Here is a 25,474-nt window from a genome sequence, read left to right as displayed (position 1 = left end):
AGAGGTTTAAAACGAGACATTTTACAGGCCTACATATGCGAGTTGTTAAACATCGTACATACATTTTGAGGTACTTGCATATTTTGTGAGTATTTCAGTGTTTCTTCTACTTTATATCTGCACATTTCAGAGGGAAGTTTATGGAGAGGACATTCAAGTTTTTAACATTTACAATATTAATGAAGTAATAATACAAACGCTCTGGGATTGTAGGACGGGTCGGCAGCGTTATTATTTGAAGAATTAGGAGAATGAAACTCAAAAATCGACTTTTCTTGCAAATAGCACCTTTAATGTGGTAATAATACACACTGAGAAATATTACAAAGCTAGAGAGGTGGCAGGGTCCGCCACATGTAAACAAAGAACAGGATGAAACTGTGTCGTCCTTTGGGGCGAGTTTGTTTACTCAGTTTATTCAGTCATGAAAACAAAGACAGTTTGTTTAATTAGTTTATTTAAGGACACAAAAGTCAGTCAGTGGAGATCTTTGTCTTGCAAATGCACCTTTAAGTCCAGTTTTGACATACTTGTACCATTCCTGCACACTTCTAGTATATATTTTACTGTAAAGGATTTGTTGCTATAGTAACCTTTAAGATGTTACACACATTTGATTGAATATAAACAAAAACAGTTAACAGTTTATTTTGTTTGTTCGGGCATAAAATAAATCGGCCAGTGAAGATCTTTGCCTTCTGATTAAAACTGAAAAACTACACGATGTTCCTTTAATTCCCTCAATCTCTCTTCCTCTAACTTTTAAGTACACTTTGAAATTAACTTGTCTACTTTTATTTACATCTTAGTTTTGAACTTGAACTTTTTTTTAAAACTGTTGCTACTTTAAAACAAACACACAGAATCATTTATTCAGTCTGCTGTTTGTTTCCTGTAAGAAAATTACGCCCAGTAAGCAAATTATGCAAAGTGTGCACGCGCGCTCGGTGATTGGCTCGTGCTCCGCAAGCACCGCCCACCCCCGCCCTCCGAGAGCCAGCAAGGCGCGTGACGGCCGGAGGAAACCCGAGGCGAGCCACGCGTGCTGCTGACGTGCCCTGTCAGTCTGCGAGGGGAAGTTCACCTGGCTGCATCTGATGGAGACCAGACAACAAGGTGAGTCCGCCTCAGAAAAACCTTTAATTTACGGCTCCGGGCTGAAGTTTAGAGCAGGAAGTGAAGCTCTGCTGGCGTCTGTTGATCTGATAAAGAGCTGAGCGTCACACGTCACAGCTCTGATGTTGGAGGAGTGAGAAGTATTTAATGTGGAAATACTGTTAGAGTCACAACAACAGTGGAGGAGTGACAACATGGAGCCTGATTCTGGATTTAATGCAGCTTGTGTTTTTAAATGACACTGTTTAATGTTCTGCTGCTCAGTGTTTATATTTTTGCAAACTGCTTATTCACGTTAACTAAAAGCTTATTTATTTATTTATTTATTTATTTATTTATTTATTTATTTAATTGTGGCCAAATCTTTCTGGTGAGTCAACACATAAACAAATGTCCTCAGACACTCACACACTCTGAGTTGGCCGGTGTGCTGCAGGTTTGTGTTACTGTTGATTCACGACATCATGGAAACTCCAGAGCGAAGTGCTGGATACAGTTTCCTGCCTCAGAGCTGCAGATCTGCTGGTTTTTAATGCATGAAGCTTTCAGGTACGTCAGGTATTCATAGAGACAGCAGCAGAGTGCCAGTTTTTCTTGTTGAAAATCAGTCTAATTGGCTCTTACATACACTGAACTTCATGCAGAAACACAGATTTTAATGAGAGCTCGAGTCCAAGATGTATTTGTTTTTGTATTAAATCAACAAGTCGGTGCCTTCTCATGAGGTGCTGGATAAAAAGCACTGCTGTCTGTTTCATGTAACGGTCCAATGTTTAGATTAAGTCGTAAAAGATTCAGTGAAATCTACAGGTTGACCGTGTTTATAGCCTGTGTTTGTGTCACTTTGACTTCTGGCTTTGAATGATACGCGACACGTTCAAGCTGTCAGATGTTGTCCAACAATTTGTGGCATTAAAGGTCCACAGTGTACTTTTATTGGGGGGTGGGAGACATTTTCATCAGAAGAGAGAGACAAATGAACTAAACAAACTGTTTTCATGACTGAATGAACAAACTGGCCTTAAACGACAACACTGTTTCACTTTGTTTACATGTGGCGGACCCTGCCACCTTTCTAGCTTCAAACAGAGTTCTGGGACCTTATTTTCCCCTGAGAACAGCTTGTTTATTCAGTTACTGACAAGATGAATATTTCTAAGTTTGCATTATTACCTCATTAATATTGTAAATATTAATATTCTGGGCTGCACAGTGCCCCTTTTAATGTTTTATTTCTGCATGTGTCATATTTGAGAATTCCTTTTTTTTTTAATGAGCCCACGATTTTGGTGAAATGGGAATAAATGAAATGAAAGTTAAAAAGTGAGACAGGAGCTAATCGAGCAGGGCAGTGACTCCCTCATCCGTGCGGTCAGTGGGATAAAGGTGGCGTTTGTTTATGCAGGTAGTTCGTCGCATTCCTTTGCGTGAACGCGTACCTGAGAGTCAGCAGGGCAACAAAACTGTTTCCAGGAAAGATTATAAACTTTTACATTTGTTATCTCCCACAAAAAAAAAAAAAAAACATATAGAAAGTAGCGTGAAGATTAGGTTTATGTTCAGCGTGAACGGTGTTTCTGGAGATTCGGCCACACTGCAGATCTCCAGTTGAGCTTCAATTGATTTTGCAGCCTTATGACCGTCCGCCAGGCCTCTGATTTAGCGTAGCCACATGACCAGTGGGCCAAATGAAGTCTTGTGACCTGAGGTATTCCACCCCAGTAGGAAGGAAAGAGGGGGGGAGAAACAGAAAGCAGAGTAAAAGAGGAGGGGAGTGCTAAAAATCTCTATCAGTTGAATGTTATCCTCTTGATTTAACATTGAACCACGCAGCCTGTGAAACACAGAGTGCCGCTTTATCTGAGAAGCCATGTGCTCAAAGTTAAAGCCTTATCAGAAGACATGTTCTGGTACATGCAGCTCAATGTGGCTCTGAGAAAATGACGGTTTCTTGACTGATATTGTCTTTGAGTGTCTCCCCCCCACCCTCACGTTAATGTTTTCCATGGAAATCTGTGGCTTTTTTTCTTCCCTGAAATGTGCAGTTCACCAGTCAGTCAGACCACAGGTCGAACCGAGAAGGAAATCACAACACTGGGCGCCCGCACTGCTCCGCTTGTTCATGGAAGAAGTGCCGGAGTGTGTGTGGCGTAATGAGATGTCGTCAGCAATAACAGAAGTTCGATTGCTCAATGATCTCGGATATTCTTGCTTAGTTGTTTAAAAAGTTACAACAGATCTCATTGTTGCAGATTTGCTGACCGACAGGGTTTTTTTTTTTGAATGGCAAGAATTAGGAAAATCCTGTTTAAACTGCTGTGAGAAGTTCAGCTCAGAGCTGCAGAGAGTGAAAAGTCAGAGTTCCTGTTCCCGTGCAAAATGCAGACTCAGATAAGTCTGGCTTCAACTCCTGTAGCGCAGCAGACCTCGCCATTATCAAGTTTACCAACAGCTCCGGGATGGACGCCGGAGAAACACCAAATCCCCCATAAAGCATGATGATGATGCTGCGAGTGTGTGTGTGTTTGTTCATGTGCATCTAACCCGTGTTCTTGTCTGCTCTCGCCCTGCTGCCTTGCTCGGCTGCAGAGTTGTACTCTAGCGTTCTGAGCGATGCAGTGGTGGACTGGGGCAGCGTGGGTCCCGGAGAGGAATGGGTTAACTCAGCCAAACACGAGGGAGAGCAGGGTAAGACTCAACTCTCCCAGGTGGAAGAAAGAAAAGAAAGGTAAATCCACGCTGAATCACGGGGTGGGGAGCAAAAAAATTTGCCGCTGCGCACAGATCGCATCGCGAGAGGCGACGACAACGTGCATTCACTCGAGCGCAGAAACACCTGAAGTGACAGCACGTTCGAACATTTAGATTTAGAGATTAGTGCAGCAGCAGTTTTCTTACTTCTGTGATTCAGTGTGGATTTAACTAGTAGTGGTCAGGAGTGTGGGTGCCTGTGGCCTGAGTTGGTGCTGTCCCTCTATTGTAGTTGATGTGCCGATTGCATTTTGTCTAGAAAAAGTCAGTTTCTGTTTATTGGCTAATTGACGAGCATTTACCATCAGCTTTACTCTGAAAGGTTTAGGGTCGGCTTTGACCAAAATTCAAAGAATCTTTGGCCATAATCGTGTAAACTTAGGCAAAAAATAGATGTCCTGAAGGTACCTCAGTCCAAAAAAGACCACTGAGGGAAATCGTTTCGGCAGGTGTGTTTCGAAGGAGGCTGATGCTACCGCCTCGGCTCTGTTCGCTTCAGTGGCCGTGTGCTTTATGCTAATGTTAGCCACTATAGGAGTAGTGCAGGTAGCTTCTGTATCAGGCTCAGGGGCTGTTTGCTTTGTGGTACACCGTCGTCGCTGACGGTGTACCACAAAGCAAACAGCCCCTGAAGAGAATGTCTACAAATATTACAAAAATGCTTTGAGAATAATGTACCAACCCAAGTTTTAACTGTTTAGGATTTTCAAGCAAGATTTCAAATGAAGGATCGCCTTAGGTAATAAATCTGAACGTAGACAAATTAGTTTTCTTACACAGTCGGATGAATAACAGATATAAATGTAGCCAGACTTGCTTTGTCATTACATGCAAACAATGCAAATAGGCCCCTGCTGACTTTAACGAGCCCCTTCAACCAGGCCGCCTGTAAACAGATTATAATGCAGGACTGCCTCACTTGATATTGTAATTTACTGCCACGTAGAATAACATTTGCATATTGTAGCTGTGGGAGTTAATAGGTTCTCAGCAACAGATGATTAATTAAACACCTTACCAGCGGCTGAGACTTCCTGCTACTAGAAACTTCCTTTACACTAAAATGCCATGGCCAGTTTCAGTTGGCTCACAATCAGCAATTTCATTTTTTTTTTTTTTTTTTTTTTTTTTTTGTCAGTTAAGCAAAAACGTCATTAAAAGCAGACGCGTGACTTGCGACATCAGATGAATCAAGCGCTTTGTTTTTGTCTGAGATGCTGAAATATGTTCAACTGTTTCCTCACTCAGGTTTGAACGAGGGAACGTTTTACTCCTCTGCGGAGGAATCCGTTAAAAGGAGCTCATACGGTGATTTGCCTCCCGCGGCCCAAAATGGGGGAACTCTGACGGAATGGGGTAAAACCTCACCGTCAGGGGACGATCAGCAGGGTCAGGCATCGATGTCCCACTCTGACAGCTGGGTCATGTCCACCACTTGGGATATGCAGTTTGACAGCACAGGTGAAGAGGGATGTAGACTAGAGCCTGTAGAATAGACAATCTTTCACTTTGGTTGAACATTTACTTCACATCATTACTGACCTCGGTGGGAACCCATAGCCACACTGGGGCTATAAATGCCACTGAGGCCACTGAGGTCAAATCCTTTGTATTTTATCTGATAATTCAGAGCTGAGGCTGTAAGCCACGCAGTCCCTGTGTAACCAAAGGATGACCCGAGGTTACGTCTCTCCACCGATCCTGTTTGTGATATTAATTAACCAGATCTCAAGGCGCAGTCAGGTCAGATTTTCAGGTTTGTTTCAGGTCTGTTGGCTTAATCTGACCATGATATTCAGTATAAATTGGGGGGGGTTGAAATCGAGTGCGAAGCAGCCAGGATGAGAGTCAGCACCTCCAAGTCGGACACCATTATCCTGTCCCGGAAAACGGTGGATTGATCAAGGTCAAGTATCTTGGGTTAGCTGCTATCTTGGGTAAGCTAGGGGTTTTTTGGACATCTGATAAGGATCCGTCCTGAGCATCTTCCATTGAGGTTTTCCAGGCATGTCCAACTGGGAGGAGACCCCAAGGTGGAGCCAGAACTTTAAGAAAAGAAGAAAAGTATATCTCACCTAACACCTAACCTACAACACCTTGGGATTCTGGAAAAAGATGTTAGGGAAAGGGATATCTGGAGTAACTTGCTCAGCCTGCGCCCACAGCGACCCAGCCCTAGATGAGCTGATGAATATGCATGGACGGATGGGTGGATGGATCGATACCGGTTCTGTGTCACCTACTTTCAGTGCTGATTGACTGAATCATTGTATATGTTCAACCAAAGTGAAATGTTGCCTTAAAACGTAGTTGTGCCACTTACAAAAAGGTGCAACTGTGACATAGTGGAGCACGTTTTAAAGCAACGTAGATGACAAATTAAGAGGAATTAGTCATCAGATAGCTGTAAGATAAGCTTTTGGTAAAGTTGCCGGTTCGCATTGCTTTCAAACGTTGCCTGTGTAACATGACCTTAGTATTCCCAATGACCCAACCCCTCCATTTTAGTAGAGACCTTCAGACTTTAGCTTACTTTGTATCGAACCCATTTCATGCAGTGAACCATGACTGTGACCATTTACGTACAAGTCTCAGCGTTCTTCACATTCCAGAGAATTGGCAGTATATCATAGTTCAAATGACCAACATAAAACTGAGTGTGATTGCTCTTAAGATCTTCCAAGTGTGTTTTTGATACTCTTGTCTCATAGAAAATGGCACCACACCGCCCGTTAGTGTTGATAACACAAGACGAAGTGTTGTGGCTTTTGTTTGCATGACAAACTTGTTAAACATGTGACTCTCTCTAACGTTCCTTACGTAGGTCTACATCTATAAGACACTTAAAGAAACTGCCATGAAACACAGGCGCGTCTCCACTTTTTCGTTAGATTACCGAGAACTATGTTAGCTAAAAAGAAACATATCTAAAAGTAAGTGTTTAAACCTGCCTAAGCTAAAGAGAAAACCTGCATCCTGCGCTAGCAGTTAACCAAACGGAAACCCGCCTTAGCAATAAAGAAGTCTGTACAGGTCGTTAGTTTTTAGCAAGGGCACGTTTCATTTAAACTAGTTTAACGGAAACCTGCCCTCGCTACAATAAACTTGTATTCATTCCAAAGGTAGGCTTAAGCGCCTTCACTCGTAAAACCTGCATGAGTTGACTTTTTAGCTGATGCAATTTCCTGTTGAGCTAATTTAAGACGTAAAACTACCCTAGTCTGCAAAGGTTTCTTTCTTTCAGGTTTCCTTCAAACTAGCTTAACAGAAACCTGCCCTAGCTAAAAAGAAACCTGCTCCAGCTAAAATGGTAGCCTACCTACTTAAACTTGATAAAATCTGCGTTAGCCAAGGAAACTTTTGTTAGTGGCTAGCGAAACGGAAACCTGTCTGAGCTACAAATATGTCTGTACAGGTTAACTATTCAGCTAAGGCAGGCTTCCTTTAAACCAGCTTAACGGAACATACATTAGCTAAAATGTAACCTTCCGTAGCTTGAAAGAAACCTGCGTTAGCTAAAAGGAAACCTGCCTTGGCAAAAATAAACCGTCTGCAACATGACATTATGCTAATTATCTTGAATAGCCTACCTTTATGTGAAATTGAGCATCAGTATGGTTATTTTAAAGAAGTTGCATGGATCCATTTTTTGCATTTTAGTGTTCCATGTTTATTATGATTATAATTAATTAAACACTGAATGCTAATATCTCCTGTCTTATTGGCGTACACTGGGAGAAAATACACGTATCAGTGCTCTGTCTGGCATGTTAAGGTCTTCTCTTGGATTCCTGAACATTAAACAGCTCGGTCTGACTTCTCCATTCACTAGACAGACATGAAAAGCTTCCATTTCAGCCACGGGGGTTTAAAAAACTCTGATTGCCCTGCTGCTGTGTGATGTAGGCAGAAATAGCTCCCTGCTATAGAAAAAGGCCTGTCTTGTATTGACGCATGCTGTGCTTGAGTTCTAGTGCTGTGAGCTACACTTTTGTGTGTGATTGCTGCATGTAGCGCCTCGTCGCTTTGAACCTCTGATTTTAAGAGCACTGAGCCGTTAACATAACTCTGTTAATGTCACTACTTTACTCAGCAAAGTTAATATGTCAGCATCTACTCCGCTAACTCTCCCCTGACTTGTGCTTTAATGCTGCTATAAGAGAGAGGACACCTCACTGCAGGTACAGTAATCATTTTGATTCCCTGTCTTGTCAAATCTGTGTGTTAAGATACAGTTTAAGCTGAAAATGTCCACAGGTCTGCCACAAATACAGAGACATAACCACCTGCATTTACACTTCTTGTTTTGTGTACAATGGTCCTTTTGTTTTCCCGTTGCTGTGTGCTACCTGTACATCCTGATTTGCCCTCCACAGATATCAGAAATCCTGCAACAATAAACCATATTCAAGTCATGCTCAGGGTTGGGAGGTCAAATTGCTGGGATTGCGTTATGCAACTATTGCAGGTTCTATAAACGTAGGAAATTTGACAAATTATTACAGTTTCAACGCTTCACAACTGACCAGCAGCTGAAAAGATGATGGGCGGTGAAATCCTGCTGTAGTTTGAAAGTAGAACAACAAATTTAATCACCTGTTACGTTAGCTGCCGTCAGACAACGGCTAACGTTCAACAACATTACTGTTTGATTTCTATCAAGTATGTTTTCACTTTCGGGCTGAAATAAGTGTTCACATATAGAATTGTTTAAGCTACGTTGACGTTTAGCTCGGAAGTGGTTGAAAGCTAATGTTAGCTGTTGAAATATGGCCTGATGTCCCGTCCCTATTGATTTTCACAGATCATTGTCTTTTCAGCAGCCGATCGATCAGGCAGTTTGTCACTTTCCCCACATTTACAGGACTTGCGAGCGAGAACACAGCCTCCCGCCTGAGCATGATGTCAGAGAAAAATGGCCGCTGTGTGAATATGGTCTAAAGGATAATCAGACACAAACATTTGTTCCCATTTTCTTTTCTTCTTCATCTCTCTCCATGTTTTTTTTTTTTTCATTCCTGCAAATACACATCACAGAGTTGTCTCAGTAATAATCCCGACACTGTTGGCTGCTGGTTTTATTCAGTCGAGTTCGGCAGAATATTTTAAGCTTTCTGAAAAAAAAAAAAAAAACACCATTCTGAAACGTAAAGATACATTGAATGTGTTCCTGCAGCATCATATTGTATAAGAGTCAGCTGATGCCAGTAAGATGACTGTGTGTATAATCTTCAGCTCTGCCGCATGCAAATCTTCATTCACAGAGACAGTTTGCATTTTGTGGTGTTATCTGTGATGCCGTGTGTGTGTGTGTGTGTGTGTGTGTGAGTGTGTGTGTGCAGTACAGTGTCCTTACTATATAATCCAAAGACTGTCATACTGCGATTGGGAACGGTTGCCAAGGAAACGCATCATTTGTTTATTGCTCGTTTTGCTCAATAAGTGAAAGACTTCTGATTTGTTTGCTCTGGAAACCATTCAAGTCCAATAAAGTGTGACTTAAAGTTCAATCTGCCCTCAGAAACAGCATCGCGTTTGTTTACGTGTGTGTGTGTGTGTGTGTGTGTTGGCCAGTCTGTACCGTCCATCAGCAGAGTTAAAGCAAGATAATCCATGTCAGTTAATCCAGATTAGATCGCCACAGGCCGCAGCCACAGATTACATAAGAGTTGGACAGAGTCAGACGTGCAGACAGAGGGACAGATGGACGGATGTGTGGACTGGGAAACATATAGAGGGTGTCAGAAAGTTTGCAACTCAGAACAACAAAATTAACACATATAGAAATACAGGAATCTTAAGAGCAACGAAACAGTAAAGGTCAGAGACATTTGTTTCCTCTGATGGCCTTTGACGTTTCATTTAAAGGTTATACATTCGCGATACAATTGATCGAATAAAGGAAATATCTCGAGGCCCTTTTCAATCAAATTCCTGTCTGCTCTGCTCTGTTTGTGCGTCTCCATCACTGTTCACTCAGGTTTTCTCGACTCGGAGCCGCTGAGGGAGGCTGACGAAGATTATGTCTCAGAAGTCAACCTAAACAACTCCATCATGACGGAGGAGGAGCGAGAGGAGATCCATCAAGAGCTCGCCAAAGTACGTCCCCACATGGCCGTCCTCAAGCTTCAAAACAACAACAGGGGTTGACGTAACAAAGACAGTAATGGGATGAATGTTTTTTTGTCTTGTTTGCGTCCAGCTGGAAGAGGAGATCAGCACGCTGAAGCAGGTTTTGGCGTCTAAAGAGAAGCAGCAAGCGGACCTCAGACAGAAACTGGGCATCTCTCCTCTGAGCGAGCTCAGAAACAACTTCAGCAGAGGCTGGCACGACATGCAGACGTCCACGGCGTGAGTTTGAACGTTTAGTATTGTTAAAGTGAAGCGGAGAAAGTTTGTGTGTGTGTGTGTTTGTGCCTGAAGCACATAACTGAATGGCTTTCCTGTTTGCTGTCAACATAAATGCCCTTTACAGGACTCACACACACACAAAAGGATGGTTGATGTTGCAACCTGCTTCAAACCGAGTGTCTGTTATAAAACACTGATATCAGAAAAACCCAATTATAAAGACATAATCCTCTGCTCCTGGCTGCACAGCGTGTGCGTGTGTGTTTGTTATCTTCGTGTTGCTCAGTTCAACAGACATCATGAACCTGATTAAAAACACATCAAGTGGCTACATGCTGCTGGAGGCTACTGTCGGCATACGGTTAGCTAAACGTCCTCTCCAGCCGATGGCAGTGATAATAATCTTTACCAGCAGCGACAGTGTTGGCTGGTAGTGTTTGCGCTTTGTGAGTCAAATGCCTGTCATCGTGGCAAAATATGAGCCACCTGCTGTAGCGGGAACTAGGACAGTAGCTGTATTATATTTAGTATTTTGATGTTTATACATCCATCAGTGTCAGAACGTCGGCGTCACAACCACACAAGCTTTACGAAACTTCCCAGGTGTGTAGCTGAGATCCAAATGAAGGCCGACTTTGAAGATTGGCGTGGTCTGAGTAAGGGTTCTGAAATGTGGGGTTGGCCGCCACACATTTGACGATCCTGGCCCACACTGAGACGTCAGTGTCACTGAGATGGCTGCAGTTCGACCCATGAGTACTGAGTATTCATGTGTCGGGACGGTAACATGTTGACGGACGTCTCTAGTTTATATTATTTTAGTTTATAATCTCTCGACTCAAGCCCTTTTTTGGTTATTGACTGTGAGAAATAGTCTTTGTTTCTCAAGATGTATGTAACTGAAATCAATATTAGCAATGAACACGGTTTTTAACTTGTTACCGTCTTCTGTTAGTTAGCTGTTAGCATGTGGGATGTTTCTTTATAAATAAGATAAATAAATTAGTTACATTAAATCATTAGTTTGCACGTGTCGACTAAAAATTCCAAATAGCCTACCTCTCCTTGTTTGTTAACTGTTAGCTAGTTAATGCTATATTCAATGAAAAGCTCAATACAATGTTAAATATGTAAAGTAATTTAATTCAAATTAAAATCAGTCACTGTTTTTCTTCTATTTCATTTGACAAGATAAACACAGCCTGAGTAAATGACCCCATTATTTCCATGTTTTTGCCATTTTCTCCCATAAATTCCCATAAATTCCTATGGAAAACTACCACCTCAAATATAACAGTAACATCTGACAGTGTTGCCTGATTATTCAGATGAGATAACCTGATTTTTACTGCATTATCAGGCGTGAAACACATCTCTATTGCTCCTCGAAGTCAGAAAAAAATGACGTGTTAGAAGAGTTCCATGTTTTTACCTTTAACTGTCTCGAGGAATGACCCAGTTTCCTCACCAGCCTTTGAGCTCTTACCCAAACACCAAGAGACAGAGAAGAGCAAGTGGATATTCTCTACAGACCTCGCTTCTTATCTAGTTACACTTCAACCTGAAGATCAGTTTACACACACAGCCGCCCGTCCTCATGTATAATGAACCGGTGTGACCACAGGAGGATAAGATCATAGAGATTTGTAAACTGTGAAGTAAGTTTGATGAAGTACAATCCGGTGCGGAGGAGAGCTTGTTGAGGGCGTTTCGCGTATTGTAAATATTTGACTGTAAACAGAAGTAGTAGAGGTGAATAGGAGAGAGAAGCTCTTGTTTATTGTTCCGGAGAAAAGGGAAGTTATTTCTTTGCAAGGAAAATTTAGCACATGCTTTTTGCTTTGGGGAACAAAACAACAAGCATCACCTACAAAGTCAAATAATCTCCCTACCTGTGAAACTTGATTCTTATTCTGATTATCCTAAAAAACATGAATTGTATTTGTATTTTTACAGTAAAGTGATGTTGATCAGTATCTGTTACCGTCTCCGAAATTCAAATGAACTCGTACATTTGAATCTTGATTCTCATTCTAATTGTCCTAAAAAAGAAAAAAAAAAAAACTAAACATGAATTTGTATTTTTACAGTAAAATGATGTTGATCAGTATTTGCACTCATAAACATGCAGTGTATCCTGAACGGACATTTATAGAATGAAGGTTTAAAAGCCAGACAATGACAAACAAAAACAGCTGACGCGGGTTTCATTGCCTGTGATTAGCAAAGATTGACGGGAACAATCATAATGTCGGGCCAGATCACCGAGAGGCCCTTTGATCTGATGATCCCATTTGTTCCATCTGTGCCCGGCTCGTGCATGTATGAATATTGTATTAATGACAGACTCTGAATGCGCCTCTCTTTGTGCCGCAGCTTTAAGAAGACATCAGAGACGCTCTCCACAGCCGGACAGAAAACCTCGGCAGCCTTCACCACTCTGGGCAGCGCCATCACCAGGAAGTTCGGGGACATGAGGTATGAGAACGAAGTCGGATCTTTACGTCTCGCATCATGTATCATGCAGATAGAAATGTGTCTCCTGCAGCCATGGTTACCCATCATAAAGGCCCCTCATTGGCATGTTTGCATATCGAAACCCACGACGACCCGGCCCGCCCACTCCCCACTGATACATTCCCACTTTCATCGGATTCACAGACACCAGTTTTATTCATGCCATCCATCCCCGTCTCTCCCTCTCTCTCTCTCTCTCTCTCATCAAGCAGAGTTTTTTGACTCTTGCTCCATCCAGCTCAGGGGGGGAACTTTGAGGTTATGTAAGCCCACATTAAGCTGCTTTCTGTGGGGAGCTCAAGGGCCCCGGAGGCAACGTCTGTCCTCCTCCATCACTGCCTCTCCTCTTGTTCTCTTGTCTCTTTGCCTCCCCGTCACTCCCGCGTTGCTCCGTTTGAGACGCTGAGAGCCAACGCGAAAGAGCCTGCATTGTTCTGCGCGTAAATAAATAGAGCGCTTGTGTGTGTGTGTGTGTGTGTGTGTGTGTGTGTGTGTGTGTGTGTGTGTGTGTGTGTGATGACAAGAGACAGCGGCAGCATGTGGGCCTGTGTGACTTCATGTATGTGATGGAGAGAGGCGGCGGCGAGAGAAGCTGATTGGAGGAAGAACTCCAACACTCCCAAGAGTTGCTTTTGAAAAACACTGTATCGTGCTGAGACTGCAGCGTGTGTGTGACAGAGGCTGTGTCGTAAAGACAAATGTGGTATTTTGTATTTGTGGATACACTGCAGCTTATTGTGTGCAGAGAGGAAACAATGCATTATCTCTGATTATTCCAGCATGACTGGTCTAGAGTTACTGTTCCCTCGGAGGTACGTTCCACACTGTGCATAGTTTTCGCTCTGTACGCTCACGCAGTAGGCATGTTTTGTTTTTCCGTTTGGTTGCCGTGGATGTGTTTAAAAGAGTGTTCTTACATTTCATTCTGTCCTGTAAGTCAGAAATATTGAACTGGGACGCAGCATGTCACAGTTCATGTGTATCTGCTCAGCTCGTCATGTTGTAGACACTGACTTAAAAATTCAATAATTCTCGGTGAAACAAAACATTAACGTCGATTTAAAGTTAAATTCTTACATATTGCTCCTTCAGAGAGGGCCGGAGCTATTTATCTGATATAATATGCTGTGTTTCTGCCAATCAATTCAGCCATAAATATATCAAACATTTGTCATTTCAGTGCAGTTAAACACCAGAATATCCTCTCTTAAGTTGTGTTTCTTTGCTTCCACTGTCTTGTTCTGTCATATTTCTCTTCCAACAACTAACGCAAACTTTTTATCCTTGTATGTGCTTTGTTCTCGCGAGTGTATGGAGGACTGTAACCATCAAAATAATATGAAAAAACAATAAAGACATGGATAAATCACTAAATTGATAAATTAATATACCAGTTAAAACGGAAATATCAACTCATTACACATTTTATGAATGAATACATTTATCAATCTATTTTTGATGCACTCCAAAAAGGGGAATTGAGGGAAATTATTTTGTTGAGTGTTTTTGGTGCAAATGTATTTAATGTGCCATTTATTTCTTTTATTTTGACCAGTTCAGTCCTCCATATGTGTGTGCGCGTATAGATATTTGGTGTGCTTATCACTGACCCTCTTTACATGAACCCAGGGTTTCCTTTAGATGTGTGGAGTGTGGATAACATTGTGTTTCTGTGTGTTGTTGCTGTTACTTCAGTGGTTTTGTCAGTGAGTCGTGTACAAGTGAGGTGAGATTTAGTTCAGCACAATCTGGTTCCACTTCCTTCTTGTTTACTTCCCTAGACAGATATCAGCTTACCTCAAATCAAAGTTAACAACAGTATTAGTGGTAGTAGTAAAATTGTTTTTATACAGTACAAATGTTAAATGAGTGTGACTGTAAAAGTCTGTATCTTTACAATGTTCTCCGTCTTCCTTCATGCCTCCCAAGATCCAACTCTATAGGGTAAGAACCACACAGCTCTCGTCTGTCTGAGGCGGCGAGTCTTAACTCAGTGGATCTGAGTCTGATGAGCTGATAGCAGCTAACTGGTTGGTTCAGTCTGGACTCGTACAGTCAGCTGAGACTGCCGCTGCCACGTCATGCTCAGTCAGTCAGTCAGTCAGTCAGTCAGTCAGTCAGTCAGGCGCTTCTCATCTCAGATCAGGATCAGATCGAACTGATTGACGAGCCAGGTGAACAACATGTCACAAACTTTCCTCCCCGCCGGAGGAGAGTAGCTCATACAGAACATGCTGAGACTGACTGAGGATCATTCAGGCTTCTCACCTCTGAGCACGTACTGATTTTATTGATGGTTGCAGACAAATTAAATCAGCTGTGATATCACACCATAGATCATATACATAAAAACATGTATTTCTCCTGCTACCTGCAGCCAGTGTGCAACTGTGTCTTTGTTCTGGTGTGTGTCTGTGTGTCTGTGACCTCTGCTAACCATTAACTCCTCTCTCACCACGCTCTCTGGGGACAGCTACTCTATCAGACAGTCTATGAGCATGCCCACCATGAGGTAACCACACTGTGCTCGCTTTGCTTTCTGTGCGTGAGAGTCAAGTCATGTGTGTTTTGCTTATCTCTGTGTGATGTCATCTCTGGGTCACTACATTCCACCTTACTCTCGCTTACAATACGTACATGAAGCAGCGCTCGAACAGCGGCTAGATTACAAGAGCACGTTGTTTAATGTGTTTGTTAAGTCAGTGCCGATAACTTAAATGTGATACGAAGACGCTGAGATTTTTCACATTGTGTTGACACCTGTTTACTCAAGCACACATCTGCCACAACACTTACATTGTCTAAGAATAGTACAAATCATGTTACGCAGTTGTTCCAAAATGTTTTTTCCTTTTTCTTTACAGAAACTCTCCAAGCTTCAAGTCCTTCGAGGAGAAAGTTGAGAGTACAGTGACTACTATAAAGGTAAACAGTGTGTGTGCGTGTGTGTGTGTGAGATGTTTCTAAATAGTTACTTCAAGACGGTAGAATCAGTCTTGTTTGTTGAATCCAATGCGCCACGTGGCTGAAAATCAACTTAACATTCTTTTCTAGTCACGCTATTTCAAATTGTGAACATCTCATTCAACTAAATTGCTTGTTTGATGCTTTCATATAAACCCACCGCTGACAACAGTGTTTGGTTGGAGACCCCTGATTTACCAGTCGGGCCACAGATTGAAGAAAGTGATGGATCGGTTTACCTAAAGCACAAAAACTAGCCATTAGTCTGAACGGTGATGATTTATTTCTTTGTTTTTCCTGATTTTTTTTCTGGGGATGAGGTTGTTCAAAGCCGTGGTGGGAAAGAAACAAAGCACCTAAAATAAGAACAGCTGAAACATCAACCACTGCTCTTAACTATTTATCTATAATTGTTGCAGTTACAGCTGAAAAACAAAAAAGACTACTTCCAAAACGAAGCATATTTAATAATCTGACTGTTTGGCGGATGTCCTACCGACAGTCACACTACTTGGTGCCACATGCTTTGTTCAGTCGTGAGCTGTGACGGTCGGGATTGTGCCTGTGAAACGTCACAAGATGTCAGTGCAGCGGCGAGAACACAACACTGTAATCTGGGTGTAATTGCTGGCTTACACTGTGACTCCTTCAGCCTGTCAGGTTATTTATATTCACACTGATCCCGACGCAGCCCGAGCAGCAGCGCACTCTCACCCTGTGTCTTTACGTCTGAGATAGAAGCTGTGATTGGACGAAGAAGGTTTCAGATACTTTAAGTGTGAAAGAATGTTCCCCCGTCAGTGTTTTACTATTATAGCTGCTGTATTAATGAGTGTGTTACTGTTAAGCTCATTTTAATTACTTTATATACTGCTGGGTAGTTTCATGTACAGCAGTGCCTGTTTTCAGCTTGTGACGATGTTTCTTCCAGCTAATCCACGAAGGTTTGCAAATAGTTTATCTATCTGAAGAAGTAGAGGAATATTCTGAACGCATAAAAAACATATTTAAACATGGAGATTTATGGTTGTCACTGGACAGGAAGGATATAAATATGTCATTTTTTCTTCATCTGAGATAAGGAGGAGCAGAAGAACCTCAAATCTTTAAAGGTAGAAGCAACTCATCGCAGCTTCTGAAACAAATATAATTGAGCACCGAGTACAATTTGAATGAATATTTTAATCTTTTATCTGCATTATTTTGTAGCCAGTACAGTTATTTAATCACAAACAGGCCAATTGAAATACGAACAAGCACACAAACTGTGCAGCAGGCGCAGGGTTGGAGAGGTGTTGGGAGTGATTCAGACTTCAGTAACTGAAGATTTGGAGAAACAGGAACTCCTGGTTGCTAGTGGTAATGCATTAAACATCAACAGTTAAAAAGTAACTAATAATCTGAGAGGTATTTTAGCTTTGACTTACATCTTTACCAGTAGTTTGAATTGTAATTGAGTAATATTGTAACATATCTTTACTTTTTTAATAATACTGTTAATATCACTTCAAGGATAAGTGGATAACCTCTTTAGAAAATCAAACACACTGTGGAGGCCAGTTACTCTTCAGCTTTAGTTGCCTGTAAACATTTGCTCTCCTCTTCTGTGCTCAGATGAGGGAGTCTTGGTGAAAGTCTGCCACCTTGAGTCCATTCTGCAGAACAACAGCGACACATGTGTTGATAGACTTTTTCTTCTTCTGCATTTTCCACAGACAAAGGTCGGCACTTCAGAGAGCAGAGGCAGCTTCGAGGACGTCCTCTCCTCGGCAGCGAACGCCAGCTCTCAGGACACGCCCACCAACAACTTGACGGACGGCCCCGACAGGCCGTGTTAGAGCCGCGTCCCGCCCCCGCGAGGCAGAACTTCAACCCAGGAACTCTCGTCACTGCTGTATCTCAGCACGCATCTGCTCGACGCTCTGACTGAAATGTTGCTTTAATTCGATCGCCTGATACAAATAATCCCGTGTCTGTGATTAAGTCTCCTCTTCCAACACTGTAAACACTCGATCACACTAACCATTTCTTGTCGGGACCAGATTTACCCTAATTATTCTCATGCAGTAGTCGTCTGCCTTTATTTTTAAAAGGAGACTGTTGTTGGATCCGACGGGGTTGAAGGAGAGAAGAAGCGACGCCTTTATGAGAAAATAATGAAATAATGAGAGGAGGATGAGCAGATTCTAAGAAACCAAAGCAGAGTGTTTCTCCCGTCTCATGATTTGGTTCGTCATCAAGACGGGAAAAACACGATAAATCACAGCAACAAAAAAAAAAGAGATTAAGGGTTCTTTATTTTCATCCACGACCAAAACCGCATGTTTGTGTTTGATTAAAAAAACATTACAACGTTTCATTTCTAACTACCTTAGTGCGTTTTACTAAAAAAAATTATGTCTGCTACTGACAGTTGGTTCGAGCCTGTTTGAATGCTGGATCATAACACACACACACACACGTTTTACTCTGTATTCACATGAAATTCTGCATATGTCCCACGTGAAGCGATATTAGTCATTCGTAAATGTAACTATGTATTTTTGTTTTTAACACGGCTGCCTCGAGAATCTGATGATTAATCACATGGGACATTTAAGTCAATAACACTTTACAGTAACTGCTATTAATAAACAGAAAGCAGAGAATGAAATTATTAACAAACCATTTATCAACGTCCGCTGCACCTTTACAGTAAACAACTGATTAATAACTGTTTTGTAAAGCATTTCACTGCATGTTAACCATGAAATAACAACGAAAGCTTAATTCATATATACCTTAATACATTTACTGTTTATTAATGGTGGTTTTTACTGAGTGGTAACATTAAATACGATGCTGGAGATTAAAAAAATCAGCGGTTGGAAAAGGTAAATAATAATAACATCTAGAAGCAGAATCAGTGGATTTGTGTGAGCATTGTCTTGTTAATAATGCTTGTGGCTCGTTTTTGTAGGACCATTACTGAATTTCATTTCATTTTAAACATCCACAATTCCACACTGTCACACGTACGGAGGAATGAGCGAGCGATAGATTACATACAAGGCCTTATAACTGTAACATACCCCCAGATTTATACAGGAGTGCTGCTGACTGTGACATGTTTCCTTTGATAGAGTCGATATGTTGTTTCCATGTTAGTCTAAGATCAGTCACGACCTCGGTATTCAACATTAATGTTGCAGATTTTTGATTTGATGTCCCCGCTCCATGTCTTTTCTGATACAAGCTGTATAATACGGATATAACATCATCATACTGTAGATGTTATACGATCCTTTACTGTAATGTGTTCCCTGAATTCCAAGAATTGTTGTTACTCACATGTTTTTAAACTTCCTCTCGCAGAACTAACTTGTTTAACACTGAAAGAAAGTCTGGACTGAGTTTTTATTAAGAAAAAGTCGGTGCCACAAAAGATTAAAAAACCCTTTGTTTGTTTTTTGCTGCATGACTTTACCACCATGATAACGTTCAGTTTTTAATATTTAATCTGTTTTGTGTTTAGTTTTTTGGCGCATATTTTTTCTTTGCCGTGGTTTGAGAAGACGCCTGCGGATCGTTTCCTGTTTAGTTCAGTCCGTCCCTGAAACATATTTATTAAAAATTCACGTCATAGATCTTTTGTAGCGAGAAAAGGTCGTCAGCTCTGAGCTAAATAACAGAGGAGATTCACGTTCTCTCGTTGGAAAACTATGAACAGTATATTTCACGTTTTCACCAGTTAAAAGTCCTTTTTACAAACTCCATGAACTTACAGCCCAAAGACATAAAGTGTGACATTCAAATAAAATAACCTTGTGTCTAACATGTTCGTCTGTATTCATACACACGATTATACATAACTTTGTCTTCAAAATTATTGGGAGAAACTAAAAGTAAAACAAGGATTCCAGTAATCAAGAAAATGATCAGTGAACTCAACAGTACAAGCTTACTTTTTCTTGATTCAGACTTTTGTGTACTTTTAACAACACTGACTGTCGCAAATGGCTCAAAACTGAAGAGAGCTGAAAAGTCCCAGAATACAGTTTTCCACTCTCGCTCATGTGCCTGATCCTGTTGTGTGTTTTGTTTTTTTCACATCCTCACGCATGCTCTTGTTACAGTACTGTCCAGTATAAATGTCCATCCCTTAAGGAGGCGTTCGCAGTCAGGATGAGCTGTGTGAAGACACTGCGCCAGCCGTCTGCGAGCTCCCAGAATTCTTTGTTTCGTCTGTTTTTGTCGTGTGACGTCCTCTCTCTTCGTTCAAAGAGCCGAGGAGCTGGAGCACGTCAGGGTGGTGGAAACGACCTGAGAGAAAAATGTAAGGAATCACAACTTGATTCAGAATCACTGAAATGATAATGTTAATTTGCCTGTGATATTTAAAAAAAAGTCAAAGTACATTTTTAAATGACTTAAAGCCTTAAATGACAACTCATTAAATCAAATTATATTGCCTGGAAACAATCATGTATGATCACTAAAAGAAAACTCTTAAGTTGCATATGTACACACTGAATAAATAATGTAAGAAAGAAAGAGAGAGAAAGGCTGGAAATGTACCGTTGGTGGAGTCAAAGAACTCCTGCAGTCGTCCCGGCGTTCCCTCCAGCTCCTCGTACTCATGAGCCTGCAGGATCATCTCCAGGAGGTCGAACTGTTTCACCAGCCTGGCCTCCGGACTGCTCTGGGTCTCGTATTCCTGCAGTCAAGACAAATGCGTGTCCGCTGTTAGACTAGTTTGATTATCCAGTCACAAGCTCCAAACACAAACCCACAGCTTCGTACCTCCCACAGGCCGAAAATCTCCTGTTTGAGCCCCTCCGGCAGCAGACCCGCCAGATGTGTCATGGCTTCCTGAGAGAGAGGTCGAGGAGGAGAAGCTATGAAGAACCAGGAAGCACTGACACACACTCTGTTGTGTTTGGATGTAAACACGATCTTACCTCTTCTCTCCTGTGTTTCTCTGCTTTACTGACGTTGTCTGATGGAGCGATGTCTCCCACAATGCACTCTGCCATGTCGTGAACCAGAGCCAGCTTTATACATCTAAAGACAGTGAAGGCAAGCACAAAATATGAGTATGATAGAGTGTGTATTTAAGTGTTAGGGTTGGTTGTAACCATTTCTGCAACCCAACACTTGGACTAAATTCTGATGAATATTTACGCTTTAAATGTTGGAAAGTTGCTTTCTGTGTGGTGACGTACCTGTCCTTGTCCACTGTGGGGTCAGTGATGGTCAGGGACATCATGGCCATGCGGTACATGTGGTCCGACACGCTCTCGGGTTTAATCACGTTCCTGTAAACCCAGCCGGTCCGCGGGACCCTCTGCAGGAAACACACAACTCATAAGTGGCACAGAAGAGGGAAAACATCTGACCAGAAATGTGTGACCTCGCTGCACAAATTGTATGATTGTGCATCATCACTAGACCTAACTTTAAAAAAAAAAAAAAAAAGAAATCTTAAGACATTTTTGAACAAAATTTCATTGGCTCCAGCTCATGAAAGGTGAATATTTTCAGCTTTTCCTCATCTTATATGATCGTAAGCTGGATTTATTTAGGTTTTGTACTGTTGGTATGGACAGCACAAGACATGTGGAGGTGTCAACATGAGCTCTGGGGACTGCTGATGGACGACGTTTTGTAAACCAAACGACTGTTCAATTACTTGATCAATTAAAGGAGCACTTTGTAGTTTGGGGAAGACATTTTAATCAGGAGAGAAACATCTTCATTGGTGGATTTTTCGAGCATGAACCATCTAAATAAACTATTCTGTTTTTGTGACTGAAAAAAAACCTGATATAAAGGACAACACATTTTCAAACTGTTTCACTTTGTTTACATGTGGCGGACCCTGCCACCTCTCTAGCTTCAAACAGTGTTCTGAGGACCCCAAACTACATAATGCCCCTTTAACTGCTAAAGCCTGCCACTGAAAGGAAACATGTCAAAGAGAAATCAATATTCGTGTTTAATGAAGTTATTTATAATTTATCATCACTTCACTTCACACAGTCATCTATCTCAGTGTACTGGCACCTGTAGCTACACGTTTAAAACACACAAATTAACAATAATGCATTCCAGCTTATAAACAGTGATTACACGTTTGTAAAATGTAAAAATGATGAGCAATAAGGATACATTTTTCAGTCCAGAGAGCATTTTATTTTCACAAAACTAGCCATTGAGTTTCAATGCATGCAATGCCACATAGTCAGAATCTAGTTTAATCAACAAAATTTATTGTTCATTCTTGTCCGGGAATAAATCCCCCGAGATGCTGCCTTAGTTTTGGGAGAAGTTCTTACTTTGAGCTGTCCGATAAGTTTCATAAATTGCAGCATTTTGTTCATGCCGGCTGCAGCCTCCATGGTGGCCGCCATTGCTGTTCGATGACCCGGAAGCAGTAAGACGTTTTTCTGCTGATGTAGTAGTTCAAAGCAGCCACAAGGGCGGCGACATAAACAACACAACGAGCCTACGTTAAAAAACACATTACACTTGTAGTTTAATCCTCTGCCTGGTTTGAAGATATTTTTACCCTGGGGTTTAACACGTTATCGAAAAATATTCGCTTGGAATTATTTTTTTTTTGGATTATTGTTAGTTATCCGCTAAATGTACAGCAATCAGAGCAGCTGTAGGTGGCAGTAGTGCGACAAGCGAACGCGTAAATGCCACGAAGAAGAAGCGGCTGCACCGGAAGTTGGAGGAGCGGGAGATTGAAAGACGTAAACAAACTTCTCGCTGGTTTTCACCCTGAACCTCTGCGAAAATGCTGAACAAGGCACCCAAATTAAAAAGTACAGTAAAGGCAAAAATGAAGAGTAACATAAATGTGGGGCCGGCGTCAGAAGCCATGGTAGGTGGGCGACGGTATTTGCTCCTGACGCGCTAACGTTAGCTTAACGTTACTGTTTGTTTTGACTGCTAACTTTACTGGCTAATGTTAACTAGCCTCCCATGTTTTCTTTTTCAGATTGAGCTCCTGACGCTGCTGTTTCTGAACAGTCTGGCCGAAGAGGCGAAGGCTAAAGCTTTTGAAGAGAAATCAGCAACTATAAGAGCTCAGCATCTCAAAGCAGTGTCCAAGGTTAGTCTGGTGAGGGCTCTGATCTTGAAGTTTGCTGCTGACTCACAGAGCACACTTAACGTTGAACAGCTCGGTAACATCGTCTTAAAATCATTTCTACAAATAAACAAACCGTACTTTAACTAAATCGCTTTCATGCCACGCGTCTGAGTGACTTCTGATCAGGGCTGCAAGTATTAATTTCATTATTAACCTGTAAAACGTCAGAAGATGATTTAAAAAAAAAAAAGTTGTCATCATGATTCCCTGAAACCTCATGTGATGTGTGCAAATACAGTCCAAAACCTACAGTGGCTTAATTTGGTATTGAGGACTACAAAAACAGAATATTCATATTTGAGAGGCTACAACCACTGAAATTTTGGACAATTTGTTTTAAACACGACATACATGATAAATCAATTGAGTTTAGAAATTGCTGCAGAATAATTTCTTTCTTTTTTATCAGCCCAACCTCTGATGAACCTCACAATGCATAAGACGAAAGTTTTCTGTACATGTAAAATTTGGATAACGCATTGTATTTTATAGTGGTCAGATTGTCCAGAAGGTTTTCTGACATGTGGCAATCTGACCTTTAACTGAACTGCAAAAGTAGTAGCAAATTTTTGAACGCTTTTTAACATTTTTTGTTGTTGTTGTTATTGTCATAGAATCAGCTGTTTTATTAGCATGATCTGCAGATTAGGTAACAGAGAAATGTCACATACATTTGTTAGCAGCTCACATAATTTATATTTTTTCTTGTGCACTTGATGTTTTTTGTTTTTAACTTCCAGGTGTATCAACACTTTTCAATTAGAAATAGGATAAAGGATATTTTTGAAAAATCTTTTTTGAAAACAGTGGCTTAATTTATGCTGTCCAAACCGTTTTAAAAAGTTAATTTAGATATTTACTACCAAAATCTGTGCATTAAAGGCTCCAGTTATTGTAAAGTACTTTTCTGGCTGTATTCTGAGTAAATGTTGAAATGCTCCAGGGAAGTTCAGTAATAAAGGCTGTTCATCCGTTTAAAACACACAACAATTATTGGAATCGACTCAGTGTTCACATCTTAGAATTAGAATTTAGGCCATACGCATTTTAATTTCACATGTACCCATTTTTTGTTTACACTTCAACATGAAATGGCACTGCAATGAGTGTATTTGTTTAAAAAAAAAATTCCGTGGAACACTTTTTGAACATGCAATAAACTTACAGAATTTTTTCTTCTTTCTTTGTAGAAAGTGCTGAAAAAAGCGAGAGGATGAAGACAGTGCGGTGCCTCATCATCATCATTTTATCCGCATTATAATGAATGCACCTTCTTTTTTTTACTTTTTTAATTAACTTTGTTTAGATTTTTTGTTTTCTGTAATTAAGTCTTTTGTTTCTTTTCTGCTGTCCTTTGTCCTTGTAAATGTCTTATCCTGTCATACAAGTTTTTTATTTGTTTGTTTGATAAATTGTTATACTAAACAAATGACTGGTGTAATGCCTTATGTTTTAGACTTCAGTCCAAAGAACTTAACGATACTAAACATGATTCATACGATCTGTAATAGCAGACTTGTTTACGGAGATGTGGAGTGTGTGAGGCTTTGGACGGCCCGGAGTAAGTTAGTACTTCCAGATCTCCTCAGCCCCGTCTCGCTCTCCTACCATCCGTCACGGTCGGTGTTTTAAGCTGCGTGCTTCACAGCCTCTTCACTGAGCTCGGGCTCATCCTCCTCCCAAATTCCTCAGTACTTCACGCCACACAGATTATCCGCGTGCTGAGATGCTCCGCTGCTCGTTCCTTATCACTGCAGGGTTCCTGAGACATTTTTTTTCTTTTTTTGTATGTGAGCAGTCGAGTCAAAGTTTGTGATCTAATGCATTATTGAAAAATATGTTACGTGCCAACGCATGTTCTCCAGAACCTTGATAGCAGGTGGTGACCAGAGAGCTGTTTCTGGTTTCTATTACAGAGGATCTTTATAGTCTTGGCCAGTATGAAACTGTAGACTGAGTGATTTCATACAAAAGTGCATTTGAATTTTGGCTTAATGTGATCATGAACACAGGTATGTGTCCATGTGGTTTAAATTTGTCACAAACGTTATTATTCATGGTGTCTTCTGTCTTTATCACGTTCCTTTTTTTTTTCTCCCCCCCCTCCGTCTTTCTTTTTGGCAGCTAGAGACATTCCTTGGCCTCCAACCGTTATTTTCCTCTAGAATCTGATCTGGCACCCCAGTGAGCGCAGCCTCGTCATGTTTATGTTTCCAGTCAGGTTGAGGAGGTGTTACAGGGTTTGTGGCGCTCCGCCCTTCTGACCTTTCAACCCCTGGCACCTCTCTCATTTTTATATCCTCGTTACAGAGCCCTTAAGGATACATTTCACTCTATATGTGTCCTCCACAAACTAATCTATAAATCTCCTGCGTGCAGATGGATGGCTGATGTTGCTCGGCAGCAGCTGGCTGAGGCTCCTCCAAGGTGTTATTTTATCATCCTCCCCTTTATATTTGCTCTCGTTCTTGAGGGATTTGATGAACACACTCCTCTTCTTCTGTCAAAATAAAGAAGTAGCTGCACCTCACGGGTCCGGTGTGTGTCGGCGTCTTAGCACCTGTTGACAATTTAATCCAGCAGCTCTGTCCAGCTCCTCTGTCAGTCCGTCCATCCATCTGTCTGGCTGCGTGT

General features: G+C 41.3%; 3 protein-coding genes across 5 annotated transcripts; 2 read left to right on the top strand and 1 right to left on the bottom strand.

Moving 5' to 3' along the window:
* Positions 1-971: 971 nt before the first annotated feature.
* Positions 972-19,076, top strand: tpd52l1 (tpd52 like 1). The gene is made up of 6 exons (XM_037085867.1): positions 972-1,116; positions 9,848-9,966; positions 10,070-10,218; positions 12,595-12,696; positions 15,600-15,660; positions 17,415-19,076. The coding sequence occupies exons 1-6, from the start codon at positions 1,098-1,100 to the stop codon at positions 17,535-17,537; spliced, it is 573 nt and encodes a 190-aa protein (XP_036941762.1). The 5' UTR covers positions 972-1,097; the 3' UTR covers positions 17,538-19,076.
* A 167-nt stretch (positions 19,077-19,243) lies between these two features.
* hddc2 (HD domain containing 2) lies at positions 19,244-22,172 on the bottom strand. Of its 2 annotated transcripts, none has more exons than XM_037085864.1 (6): positions 22,017-22,172; positions 20,904-21,025; positions 20,640-20,742; positions 20,482-20,550; positions 20,257-20,395; positions 19,244-20,001 (listed from the first exon to the last, which is right to left on the bottom strand). In XM_037085864.1, exons 1-6 carry the CDS (start codon positions 22,089-22,091, stop codon positions 19,859-19,861), a joined length of 651 nt encoding a protein of 216 aa, XP_036941759.1. In that variant the 5' UTR covers positions 22,092-22,172; the 3' UTR covers positions 19,244-19,858. The 2 variants fall into 2 exon arrangements, with proteins under 2 accessions (XP_036941759.1, XP_036941761.1); XM_037085866.1 differs by having other exon boundaries at positions 19,244-19,971; positions 20,332-20,395.
* A 199-nt stretch (positions 22,173-22,371) lies between these two features.
* Positions 22,372-24,269, top strand: cenpw (centromere protein W). Of its 2 annotated transcripts, none has more exons than XM_037085868.1 (3): positions 22,372-22,570; positions 22,688-22,810; positions 24,031-24,269. In XM_037085868.1, exons 1-3 carry the CDS (start codon positions 22,484-22,486, stop codon positions 24,055-24,057), a joined length of 237 nt encoding a protein of 78 aa, XP_036941763.1. In that variant the 5' UTR covers positions 22,372-22,483; the 3' UTR covers positions 24,058-24,269. The 2 variants fall into 2 exon arrangements, with proteins under 2 accessions (XP_036941763.1, XP_036941764.1); XM_037085869.1 differs by having other exon boundaries at positions 22,388-22,570; positions 22,688-22,801.
* Positions 24,270-25,474: the final 1,205 nt, after the last annotated feature.

Source organism: Acanthopagrus latus, chromosome 22 (genome assembly GCF_904848185.1).
Source record: "Acanthopagrus latus isolate v.2019 chromosome 22, fAcaLat1.1, whole genome shotgun sequence".
Classification (NCBI taxonomy): domain Eukaryota; kingdom Metazoa; phylum Chordata; class Actinopteri; order Spariformes; family Sparidae; genus Acanthopagrus; species Acanthopagrus latus.
Note: the sequence above shows the minus strand (reverse complement) of the source record. Positions and strands in the feature narration are given on the sequence as shown.

Coding starts and splice junctions, on each gene's coding strand:
- tpd52l1 (XM_037085867.1), top strand. Junction 9,967..10,069: donor TCCATCAAGAGCTCGCCAAA/GTACGTCCCCAC, acceptor GTTTGCGTCCAG/CTGGAAGAGGAGATCAGCAC. Junction 15,661..17,414: donor GTACAGTGACTACTATAAAG/GTAAACAGTGTG, acceptor CATTTTCCACAG/ACAAAGGTCGGCACTTCAGA.
- hddc2 (XM_037085864.1), bottom strand. CDS start 22,091: ATGGCGGCCACCATGGAGGCTGCAGCCGGCATGAACAAAATGCTGCAA. Junction 20,551..20,639: donor AGAAACACAGGAGAGAAGAG/GTAAGATCGTGT, acceptor CCTCTCTCTCAG/GAAGCCATGACACATCTGGC. Junction 20,396..20,481: donor AGATTTTCGGCCTGTGGGAG/GTACGAAGCTGT, acceptor TCTTGACTGCAG/GAATACGAGACCCAGAGCAG.
- cenpw (XM_037085868.1), top strand. CDS start 22,484: ATGCTGAACAAGGCACCCAAATTAAAAAGTACAGTAAAGGCAAAAATG. Junction 22,571..22,687: donor GGCCGGCGTCAGAAGCCATG/GTAGGTGGGCGA, acceptor TTTCTTTTTCAG/ATTGAGCTCCTGACGCTGCT. Junction 22,811..24,030: donor CAGTGTCCAAGGTTAGTCTG/GTGAGGGCTCTG, acceptor CTTTCTTTGTAG/AAAGTGCTGAAAAAAGCGAG.